The sequence below is a fragment of the Phocoena phocoena genome, chromosome 11 (assembly GCF_963924675.1).
Source record: "Phocoena phocoena chromosome 11, mPhoPho1.1, whole genome shotgun sequence".
Classification (NCBI taxonomy): Eukaryota; Metazoa; Chordata; class Mammalia; order Artiodactyla; family Phocoenidae; genus Phocoena; species Phocoena phocoena.
In genome coordinates this window covers 75,726,896-75,739,779 of record NC_089229.1, presented here as the reverse complement: position 1 = coordinate 75,739,779, position 12,884 = coordinate 75,726,896, and the positions used below count along the sequence as shown (strand labels likewise).

The 12,884-nt window shown below is 38.4% G+C and overlaps 1 protein-coding gene across 2 annotated transcripts in view; it reads left to right on the top strand.

Moving 5' to 3' along the window:
• The window catches only part of FGD4 (FYVE, RhoGEF and PH domain containing 4), a 187,876-nt gene that overhangs the window by 151,893 nt on the left and 23,099 nt on the right, over nucleotides 1-12,884 (top strand). For both annotated transcript variants that reach the window (XM_065886809.1, XM_065886808.1), the window contains exons 5-7: nucleotides 859-948; nucleotides 2,925-3,070; nucleotides 3,528-3,684. In XM_065886809.1, the coding sequence (XP_065742881.1) occupies nucleotides 859-948; nucleotides 2,925-3,070; nucleotides 3,528-3,684 (393 nt within the window). The remainder of the gene's footprint in view (nucleotides 1-858; nucleotides 949-2,924; nucleotides 3,071-3,527; nucleotides 3,685-12,884) is intronic.

The following is a 12,884-nucleotide window of genomic DNA, read 5'->3' as shown; positions in this document are numbered from 1 at the left end:
GAGTCCGCCTGCCGATGCAGGGGACACGGGTTCGTGCCCCGGTCTGGGAAGATCCCACATGCCGCGGAGCGGCTGGGCCCGTGAGCCATGGCCGCTGAGCCTGCGCGTCCGGAGCCTGTCCTCCGCAACGGGAGAGGCCACAACAGTGAGAGGCCCGCGTAACGCATAAAAAAAAAAAAAAACATGTCCAAAGAGTAGCCTGAGAGAGGTAGGGGGAAAATGAGGAAAGTATAGTGTCTGGGAAGTAAAAAAGATAAAAGAAGTTTCAAAGAAAAGGTGGAAGATAGTGTTAATTGATACAGAGATCAAAGAAGTTATCATAGATTAAATCTAGCTGATTTCTAATTTTGTTCATTTCTGGTTGGATGTTCCTTGATGACTGAAAGGAATTGGGTACCTGAGAAGCTTAGGAAAACTTTTGATGAAACCATTTTTTTTAATCAGTTTTTTAAAATTTTTATTTATTTATTTATTTCCTTGATTTTGGCTGCATTGGGTCTTCATTGCTACAAGTGGGCTTTCTCTAGTTGCTGTGAGTGAGGGCTACTCTTCATTGCGGTGCCCGGGCTTCTCATTGTGGTGGCTTCTCTTGTTGCAGAGCACAGGCTCTAGGTGCACGGGCTTCAGTAGTTGTGACACGCGGGCTCAGTAGTTGTGGCACACAGGCTTAGTTGCTCTGTGGCATGTGGGATCTTCCCGGACCAGGGCTAGAACCCGTGTCCCCTGCACGGGCAGTCGGATTCTTAACCACTGCGCCACCAGGGAAGTCCTTGATGAAACCATTTGATAATATTTATTACTTGAGAAATACTGTCCAAGCTTTATTTCCTGATATGTGAATATCTGTTCTGTTTTCAGGAGACTAATGAGCAAAAACTTCACAAAATAGCCAATGAACTTTTGCTTACAGAAAGAGCTTACGTCAGCCGACTTGACCTCTTAGATCAGGTAATATTTTCCCTTTCAGTATTTTATTTTTTGGCATTATACATCATTTTAACTTAGTAATTTAAGTGTTTTAGAAACTGCAAGAAGGACCTAGCCATTTTTGGCAAGTGAAAGCTACTTCCTCAAGGAGATCTCTAACATTTTCAGCTCTGTCAGTGAATTCATTAGGTATAAAGTTTTCATAATTCATAAAAAACAGATTGAAGGACTCTCTGTAGGAGTCGCAAAATGCATTTATCTGTGTCTTTCAATCCTAAACACTACTCTGTTTCTTGCCCACTTATTGTGATCCTGAAAGCTGTGTTAGTAAATAGGAGATTCTGATGCTGACATGAATACATCACTGATTCTTGTCTCACTTGCTGTTGTAAATGATCTGAATTCCTGCAGTCATAGGGCCAGAAGGAATTCTGAGAGTTCGCTTGTTCGGCCTTGCATAAAACGTTCAAAACAGTGCCAGGTGTAAATATTTGTTGAATATGTGAATAACATTTTGTACTTTCATCATGGTAGATGCTTGTGAATCATCTCAAATATACATTTGCAAAGAAAGTTTGAAAATGCATCATTAAGAATAACTGTTAAACATGATGGCCTCTTAATCCTGTTTCAGTGATAAAAGATCAAGATAATTGGTAGATTGTCTGCTGATACAGACTCCTCTTATTAAAAGATAAAGTTGCCAACTTTGAGTAAATTAGTTGCAAGAAGATGTCCCGCTACTGCAGTTGGAAAAATGGAACTTCGTGGGAGCAGGCCATCCTGGGCACACCTTTTTATCAGTTCCTAGAGCAGACTACATGCCTGTTAGGGTGAGCCTTAAGGGTCCGGATTAAGACTTGTGTTCTCTGAGATAATGTGTTTGTGACTCAGATACTCACTTTCCAAAGAATTTCGCCATAAGTCAATCAATTCATGTTGGTTTGTGCCTTTGAAACAATGTTTCTCCTCATGGTGATTACAGACCTGAAACTTTTAGGTATTCCCATAGTGGAAATGTGTTTTTTCCACTTACCAAGTTGCACTTTTTTCTTTCTTTCTTTTTTTTCATCCATATTGTGTTGTCAGCCACTGTTGCTGACCTTTTAGAATTTAATCATAATTACTAAAATATCCTATTGGAGTCTCTAAGGACATAATTTGGTATTCTTTTTGCCTCTCAAGAAAATGCAATGGAGGTGAATTTAGAAAATAAACAACCATCTGGACATTATGAAAGAACAGACCTCCTTCTGCCTACATTTAACAGAATGGCAATTAAGAGGTATAGTAGCCCTACTAGAGTAGAGCTAAGACTGCAAAATTTTTTTTTACTGTCTTTAAGATACCTGTTATTATGTACAAGAGAAGATCTTTTTATCCTCATTTCTGAGTTTTAAGTTACCATGCATTATTATTTACTAAAGCAGGAAAACATGTGAGAACTGAAATACTCTTTTGTTCATGCATTGACCACGTATTTTTTAAGCACCTTTTCTACTGTGAGAAGTAAATCACAATGTTGTACCTCCCCAAGGAGTGTACAGTTTTAATAGGGAAAATGCGACACATGCCAACAAATTATAATAAAGGGCAATATGTAATATGTGCCATAGAAGTCAATCAAAATATAAAGAGGAGTGGAAAATACCACAGTTATTATGTATCTGTATAGTTTTCCATCTTTTAACTCTACCTATGGATAGGAAGGGTAAATCCTGTTACCCTCAACTGGAAATTCTCTGGAACAGAAAAGATGAACATCCCACAGATAGAGGCATAGCCTAGGTTAGAGTCAAAGCTTCCTAATTCTAATTCCTGGTTCTTCTTAAAGCATATACTCACTCCTACATTTCAAAAATGATTGATTTCTTGAATCACGAACTTTTCCATTTATTCAACAAAAAGTTACTAAGAGCCCACTATATGCCTTAGCACAGTGCTAGATGCTTAACCAATAACTTTGAAGTAATGTTTGCATTAATTCTCTTATTCAGGTATTTTATTGCAAACTACTGGAAGAAGCAAATCGAGGCTCATTTCCAGCAGAGATGGTGAATAAAATCTTTTCTAATATTTCATCAATAAATGCCTTCCATAGTAAATTCCTATTGCCAGAGCTGGAGAAAAGAATGCAAGAATGGTAAGAGGCATAGATAGCAAATAATATATCTAAGGCAGTCATACTAGAAGCTGTGTTATTCAGCTGTTAACTTGAAATAATAATGCTACACAGAGCTGTAAACAAACATTTACACAAAGTTTTTATGTTAAAGATCACTGAAAGACCTTGTGGTACATTTTTGTCTTTAGTTGAAAAAGGTTTCACCTCTCCTTTCCAAGCTATAGTTTGATTAGTGGAGACAAGATATTATGGGTAATCTGGAGCTTCAAGATTTCCAAGAGTAAAGCATCTCTCTTTACTGTGTTATTCCTAAACTCCCTGTAAAAAGGTGCTTTTTCGCTTTCTCTCAATCTCACAGCAAAGTGGATCTGACAAAGCGCAGGGTACATGTAGAAAGTGATTACTTCATTTGGAGTCCTGTTAATTCACTCATTCTATAAGAAGTCTTAACAACTTGTTTCTATGTTTTATACAGGGAAACTACCCCTAGAATTGGTGACATCCTTCAGAAATTGGCCCCATTCCTTAAGATGTATGGAGAATATGTGAAGGGATTTGATAACGCAATGGAATTGGTTAAAAACATGACAGAGCGTATTCCCCAGTTCAAATCAACAATTGAAGAAATTCAGGTAATAGGACTCTTTTGTTCAAGGCTATAATTACTTTTTCTGTACAGATCATAAGGTCTTCTAGATTTAAAATTTAGATTGAGAGATTTGAGACACCTGGCCAAATTCCATTCTGGTCTGAATTATGCAGAAATCATCTCTGCAAAGTTAAAATATTTATTGAGCACGTGCAATATACTGAACAGTGAATTCTCCATTTGCTTTTGAGGCAAGGAAAGTCTGGCTTTATCAGGGTTCACATTAATTTACAAAGTAAGTTCCCATTCAGCTCTGTGTCTCTCTTGCTTGCTTTCAGAGGTTGAGATGTTGGAATGACTATAAATGAATATAAAGAATGATTGCTATAAACCCTGACATTTTAGAAACATAATTACAGTTGATCCTTGAACAACGTAAGGGTTAAGGGTGCTGATCCCCTATGTGTTTGAAAATCCCAGTATAACTTTACTGTCAGCCCTCCATATCTGTGGTTATGCCTCATGGATTCAATCAACCATGGATTAGTACTGTAGTACGCATTTACTGAAAAAAAAAATGTGCATATAAGTTGACCTGTGCAGTTCAAACCCATGTTCAAGGATCAACTGTATTCTGTTTTATTGCATTTTGGGGTGTTTTTTTGGTCATTTTATATATGTGTCCTGACTTAAAATTTCATCAAACCTGGATAATACATTTTAATAATATCATAGTAATTTCTGTTTGATTCTCTAGTCAAAATTGTTAATCATTTCTTCTTTGCTGAAGTTTAAATATTGAAAAGGAATTCTTTAGATCACATAAGGTTATTTGGGTGGGGATTCTTTTTTTTTTTTTTTTTAAGATATTGGGGGTAGGAATTTATTAATTTATTTTTGCTGTGTTGGGTCTTCGTTTCTGTGCAAGGGCTTTCTCTAGTTGTGGCAAGCGGGGGCCACTCTTCATCGCGGTGCGCGGGCCTCTCACTATCGTGGCCTCTCTTGTTGCGGAGCGCAGGCTCAGTAGTTGTGGCTCACGGGCCTAGTTGCTCCGTGGCATGTGCGATCTTCCCGGACCAGGGCTTGAACCAGTGTCCCCTGCATTAGCAGGCAGATTCTCAACCACTGTGCCACCAGGGAAGCCCCTGGGTGGGGATTCTTTTGCTCCTTGACTTCTTTTGTGTTACATAAATATATATATATTTATTTTTTACAAATTTATTTATTTATTTTTGGCTGCATTGGGTCTTTGTTGCTGTGCACGGGCTTTCTCTTGTTGTGGTGAGCGGGGGCAACTCTTCGTTGAGGTGCGTGGGCTTCTCATTGTGGTGACTTCTACTGTTGCAGAGCATGGACTTCAGGAGCACAGGCTTCAGTAGTTGTGGCTCGCGGGCTCTAGAGTGCCAGCTCAGCAGTTGTGGCACCAGGCCCAGCTGCTCCATGGCATGTGGGATCTTCCTGCACCAGGGCTCGAACCTGTGTCCCCTGCATTGTCAGGCAGACTCCCAACCACTGCGCCACCAGGGAAGCCCCTGTGTTACATAAATATTTTTATATGTTTTTTAAACTCACTAATATAGTGATATGATTACTGTTTTGTACAATTTTATGTCTTTTAAAGAAGTTAAGAGAATATTAAAAAATATCTATACGCAGATCAATGTGATGCTGACAACATCAACAAAAGAAAAGACAAAAACCACGTGATCATCTCAATAGATGCAGAAAAAGCATTTGATAAAATGCAACATCCATTCATGATAAAAACTCTTACCAAAATGGGTATTGAAGGAACATATCTCAGCATAATAAAAACTATTTATGAAATACCCACAGCCAGCATAACACTCAATGGTGAATAGCTTGAAAGCCTTCCCACAAAAATCTGGAGCAAGACAATGATGCCCATTCTCACCACTTCTATTCAACATAGTATTTGGAAGTCCTAGCCACAGCAATCAGACAAGAAAAAAGAAATAAAAGGTATCTAAATTGGAAGAGAAGTGGTACAATTGTCATTATATGCAGATGACATGATACTGTATATAGAAAACCCTTAAAGACTCCACACAGAAACTACTAGAAACTGATAAATGAATTCAGCAACATAGCAGGATACAAGATTAACATACATAAATCTGTTGCATTTCTTTACACTAACAATGGAATATCAAGAAGGGAGAGTAAAAAAATAATCCCTTTTAAAATTGCAGCCCCCCCCCCCAAAAAAAATACTTAGGAATAAAACCTGACAAAGGAGGTAAAAGACTTATATTCTGAGAATTATAAAACATTGATAAAGGAAATTGAAGATGATTCAAAGAAATGGAAAACTATCCCATGCTCTTGGATTGGAAGAATTAATATTGTTAAAACAGCCATACTACCAGAAGTAATCTACAGGTTTAATACAATCCCTATCAAAATACCCATGACACTTTTTACAGAGCTGGAACAAATAATCCTAAAATTTATATGGAACCATAAAAGACCCAGAATTGCCAAAGCAATCCTGAGGAAAAAGAACAAAGCTGGGGGCATAACCCTCCGAGACTTCAGACAATACTATAAAGCCACAATAATCAAAACACTGTGATATTGGTATAAAAACAGACATGTGGATCAGTGGAACAGAATAGAGAGCCCAGAAATAAACCCACACACCTATGGTCAGTTAATCTTCGACAAAGGAGACAAAAATATACAATGGAGAAAAAACAGTCTCTTCAGCAATTGGTGTTGGGAAACCTGAACAGCTGCATGTAAATCAATGAAGTTAGAACATACCCTCCCACCATACACAAGAATAAATTCAAAATGGCTTAAAGACTTAAATATAAGACATGACACCATAAAACTAGAAGAGAATATAGCAAAACATTGTCTGACAGAAATTGTACCAATGTTTTCCTAGGTCAGTCTCCTGAGGCAATAAAAATAAAAGCAAAAATAAACAAATGGAACCTAGTCAAACCTAGAAGCTTTTGCACAGCAAAGGAAACTAAGCAAAACGAAGAGACAGCCTATGGACTAGGAGAAAATATTTGCAAGTGGTACAACCAACAAGGGCTTAATTTCCAAAATATACAAATGGCTCATACAACTCATAACAAAAAAACAAACAACCCAGTCAAGAAATGGGCAGATGACCTAAATAGACATTTCTCCAAAGAAGACATACAGATGGCCAAAAGGCACATAAAAAGATGATCAACATCACTAAATATTAGAGAAATGCAAGTCAAAATTACAGTGAGGTATCATCTCACACCAGTCAGAATGGCCATCATTTAAAAGTCTACAAATAAATGCTGGAGAGGATGTGGAAAAAAGGGAACCCTCCAACACTGTTGGTGGGAATGTAAATTGGTGCAGCCACTATGGAGAATAGTATGGAGGTTCCTTAAAAAACTTAGAGTAACCATATGATCCAGCAATCCCACTCCTGGACATATATCCAGAGAAAACTCTAATTCGAAAAGATACAACATGCACCCCAATGTTCATAGCAGCACTATTTACAATAGCCAAGACACAGAAGCAACTTAAATCTCCATCGACAGTTGAATGGATAAAGAGGATGTAGTATATATACACAGTGGAATACTACTCAGCCATAAAAGTGAATGAAATAATGTCATTTGTAGCAACGTGGATGGACCTAGAGATTATCATACTAAGTGAAGTAAGTCAGAAAGAGAAAGACAAATACCATATGACATCACTTATGTGTGGAATCTAAAATATGACTCAAATGAACTTATTTATGAAACAGAAACAGACTCAAAGACATAGAAAACAAGCTTATGGTTACCAAAGAGGAAAGCGGGGTGTGGGAGGGATAAATTAGGAGTTTGGGATTAGCAGATACAAACTACTATATGTAAAATAGATAAGCAACAAGGTCCTACTGTATAGCACCAGGAAATATATTCAATATCCTGTGATAAACCATAGTAGAAAAGAATATGGACAGAGAATATATATGTATAACTGAATCACTTTGCTGTACACCAGAAACTAACACAACATTGTAAATCAACTATTCTTCAATTTGAAACAAGAAAAATGTCTACAAATATGTTTTTTGGGGTTTTTTTTTTGCTATGCATGGGCCTCTCAGTGTTGTGGCCTCCCCCGGACGCGCAGGCTCAGCGGCCATGGCTCACGGGCCCAGCCGCTCTGCAGCATGTGGGATCTTCCCAGACCGGGGCATGAACCCGTGTCCCCTGCATCGGCAGGCGGACTCTCAACGATTGTGCCACCAGGGAAGCCCTACAAATATGTTTTTAACCCATATATTTACCATTTCTGGAATAAGTTCCTTTCAGCATGAAAATGATGTGTTTCTTGTGAGGCAGAGTGAATAGCAATGAATTTTCTTGGGCTTTGTTTATTTGGAAAATATTTTTTTCTTCACTATTGAATGATAGCATTGCTAGACACAGAATTCTTGGCTGATAGCTTTTTTCTTTCAGCAATTTGAATGTCATTTCACTGTTTTCTGTCCTCCCTTGTGTCAGATGAGAAGTTAGCCCTTAATTGTATTGACAGTCCCCTGTATGTAATGAATCGCTTTTCTCTTGCTGCTTTCAAAGTTTTCTCTTTGTTTTTGGCTTTTAGCAGTTTGAAAATGATGTGGATCTTTTTTGTATTTATTCTGCTTAGAGTAGATTGAGCTTCTTGGTTGTGTAGATTTTTTTAAATCAGTCTGAGACGTTTTCAGCCATTGTTTCTTTGAATTTCATATTTTTATTACCCAAGTTTCTTTCTTTTTTAAATTAATTAATTAATTAATTTTTGGCTGCACTGCGTCTTCGTTGCTGTGCACAGGCTTTCTCCAGTTGTGGCGAGCGGGAGCTACTCTTTGTTGAGGTGCGCCAGCTTCTCATTGTGGTGGCTTCTCTTGTTGTGGAACATGTACTCTAGGCACGCAGGCTTCAGTAGCAGGCTTCAGTGCGTGAGCTCAGTAGTTGTGGCTTGTGGGTTCTAGAGCACAGGCTCAGTAGTTGTGGCACACGGGCTTAGTTGCTCCACGGCATGTGGGGTCTTCCCGGACCAGGGCTTGAACCCGTGTCCCCTGCATTGGCAGGCAGATTCTTAACCACTGCTCCACCAAGGAAGTCGCATTATGTGAGTTTCTGAGACCTGTTCAATTTTCTTCCTTTTTTCTCTTTGTTCTTTACACTGTATAATTTCAATTAATATTCCTTCAAGTTCATTGATTCTTCTGCCATCTTGTTTCTTCTGTTGAGTCTCTGAGGTGAATTTTTCATTTCAGTTATTGTACTTTTCAACTCCAGAATTTTCATTTGGTTCTTTTTTATACTGTCTGATTCCTCCTTGAAAATTGCTATGTATGCATGTATTGTTGTTATACTTTTCATGTTCTTCAAATATGATTACCTTTATTTCTTTGAACATACATATAATAGCTATGTTGAAATCTTTGCTATATCCAATATCTAAGTTCACTCAGAGACAATTTTATTTGACTGCCTTTTTTCTTCAGTGTATGTTAATACTTCACTGTTTATTTGAATATCTCTTTTTGTTTTTGCTGAATGTTGGACATTATTATTTATTTGTTTGTTTATTTTTTAATTTTTGGCTGCGTTGAGTCTGTTGTTGTGCATGGGCTTTCTCTAGTTGTGGCGAGCGGGAGCTACTCTTCGTTGAGGTGCGTGGGCTTCTCATTGTGCTGCCTTCTCTTGTTGCAGAGCACGGGCTCTCGGCGCGCGGGCTTCAGTAGTTGTGTTGCATGGGCTTAGTTGCTCCGCGGCATGTGGGATCTTCCTGGACCGGGGCTCAAACCTGTGTCCCCTGCATTGACAGGCAGATTCTTAACCACTGCACCACCAGGGAAGCCCTGGACATCTTAGATAACCTATTTTGTGGGAACTCTAGATTTGGATTTTCCCTACTGAGAGTGGCTGCTGTTACTTTTGTTTTTGTGTTTGTTTATTAACTTGCTTAGACTAAATCTATGAACTTTATCTCTCCTCTGGTATGCAGCCACTAATGTCTCTATTCAGTTTTTTGTTGAATGTTCTTGTGTTTGTATGTGATCTTGGCTTTATAGGGGTTGCCTCTATATCTGTGTAGGTTAAAGATCAAACAGTTGTTAAACACAGGTACTTAACTACCTAGATCCAGTTAGCTTCTCTCCTCTGCTGATGGCCCTATACTTGTGTGTGGAGGGACACACACTTATTTAAAGATCGGGCCATTTCCAAAGTCCTTGTGGCCCTTTCCCATCTCCTATCTGTATCTTCTGTCTGCATCTCCACAACCTCAGAGTGTCCAGGAGGTTGCTGGCTTGGGCTCTCTTCTGTCTCTGCTGGTTATTCACACAGCCTCAGCCAAGGAAATGATTGTCTGACCACAACACAGCTTCAGGCTATTAAAGTCATTGGTCTTCCCCACTTGCCCACCTCAGAGACCATCACTTCCACTGACGGTGCTGCTGGGCATATGGTTCACCGCTGTAAATCAAATGAGCCCTCTTCAGCTTCAGCAGAGAAACTGCCAGTCCTCCCAGCCTGCCCCACCCTTGCAGAATCTTCACAGTGACTGAGCTGGGAGTGGAGGAGGTGCAGCCCCAGGCCAGAATACCACAGCTTCTTACTGTTCTTACCCAAAGTTCAGCAGTTTTTAAGAGAAACACTTTTCAGATTGTTTTGTGCCTTTGGTCAATTTCCAAAGTGCTGAAATGATTGCTGTTGTTGTTAAAATCAATTTTATCCAGCTTTAAAGCTGCTTTTTATTTTTTTTTAATTTTTATTGGAATATAGTTGCTTTACAACATTGTGTTAGTTTATACTGTACAGCAAAGTGAATCAGCTATAGGTATACATATATCCCCTCTTTTTTGGATTTCCTTCCCGTTTAGGTCACCATGGAGCATTGAGTAGAGTTCCCAGTGCTATAGTAGGTTCTCATTATAAAGTCGCTTTTTAAAGGGAGGATTTTGCCAGTCTCCTCACTCAGCCATAGCCAAAAGTCCTGCTCTTCCCCTTCACTCCTTTTATTGAACATCTCTTTTCTCTCATGATTAAGCACTCATCTACCTTTCTGAACACTGGCTCCTTCTTTGGTTCTTTCACTAACCCCTTTTGTTAATATTGAAATGTGGGCAGAATACAAGGTTTTTGCCCTTCATAGTCTTCTTTCTCTCCACAGTCTCAATGTTGTCATAGTTTCCCAAGCCTTTAACCATCATGTCATATAGATGCTTATAGAGTCATTATTTCTAGTGTATTCCTCTACCCCTGAACTCCAGTTACAAAATGCTGAGTGCTGGCTACACAATTCTGTATGAACATCTTGTTGTCAATACAAAGTCAACATGTTCCGTTCCTGTCTTTAGCTTACAAACATTTTTTCCACTTGACCTTTTGTGCCTTGCATAGAGTAGCTTGTGGTTATGTGATTGGATTTATCACATAGCACCAATATTCTTTTATTCACCAGAATTTGACCACTTGGCTTTATCTTTGATTTGTCACTTTTCCTCATTCTCTGTATGTGTTCATTTGCCTGTTAGATAATATTTTCAAGGGACTTAGCATGGAGCTTGTTGCATAGTAAGTGCTCACTACACGATGGTGGTCATTATCGTTGTTTCATCAAATATTAAAACTATCTCAGCAACGTCTGTCTTCTCCATGTTATGAAGAAAGGATGGCGTTGTGAAAGGAATGGTAGATTGAGAATCAACTAATCTAGTTTAGGATTCTAGTCTGCCACTTAGAGCCACTTGACCTTAGAAAACTCCCCTAACTTTTCTGAGCCAGTTTCTTCATGTAAAAATTTGGGGATCAAAAAAAAAATTGGGGGATCAGTAATATTTTCCTGGAGATATATATATATATATATATATATATATATGCATATATATGCATGTGTGTATATATATACCATAGGCTTGCTGGAGAAAATCAAATGCAATAACTAAACTTATAATATTAATATCTTACATTTTATTAAGGAAAGCCATTAAACCCTCAGCTTCCATGCTAATTTCAGGCTCTTTTTACTTTTCTTCTGGTCTACAATAACTTCCAAACTAGTTTCCTGACATCTGCCTAAAGCCACATTGCTGTAGGTTAATCTTAATAGCTGTCATATCTAATGATATCACTCCCCTGCATGAAAACCTGCATTAGATGAAGTAAATCTAAACCCAGCTTGACATTATTGCCCCAGATTACATTTTCTTCCTTATCCCCTATTTCCCTGTAAATATCTTATTTCCGAGCAGGACTCAACTGCCCCCTTTCACTAAACATGCTTCATGCCCCACTGTCTTGGGCCTGTTCTCCAAGGTCCCTCTTCCTGCACTTATCTGGTATTCCTCATTTCCCTGCCCAAAGCCTGACCTCACTTGAGTTTATGTGTAAATATTCCATTCTCTATGAAGCTTTTAGTTTCTTGTTTGCTTTGAATGCAAACATCATGTCTTAATACAACATTTTTTACCCTGCAGTGCCCTGATCATGGTCATCAATAAATATAGTAAGAGGGTTTCTTCTTTGTTTAATACGAACAAGAACACACCTTATTTTTCAAGTAATCTTTTTTATCTCCTTCCATGTTGACAGCTTACTGAAAGCATGTTCTATAGACTCAGTTTTGCCCTAAGCAAAGGAGATCTGTTTAGAGTTTGGTTTCTAATGGAAAAGAATGCCATGACCTAATGAAAAATTAAAATTTTCTCATCTTGTCACTTTTCTACATGTGGAGTCTTTTAAGTTAAAAGGAAATGACATTTATGGTAGCCTTATTTTGAAATAGTTTCTGCTGAGTCCAGAGTCATTTAATGCGGTGCTACTTAGTGAACCTCATTGAATAGATGCTTCTTTTGAAAATCTCTGGAGTATGATTTAATAATGGGACCTGACAAACCCTTGTAGTGACTAATTGAAGTGGATGTCATCAATCTGGAAATTTCTTGCTTAAATTCTGCTTGATTTTTCTTTCTGTTCTTAACACTAGATTGGTGGTCCTCAAACTTTAATGGAAGAATTGGAGGCGTTTTTATGCATATGCCCAGGCTGTGGCCTCAAAATTGTGGTTTCATAGATTGCGATGGGGTTCAGAATTTCCATTTTTAATAGCATCCCAGGTATATCTAATGCAGGTGATGCACAGACCACACTTTGTAGTGAAATGCTCCCCTTAATGAAAATTCTGTGTTACGTTGAACTTTTTTAGACTGGCTAACCTAATTTTTAAATCTGT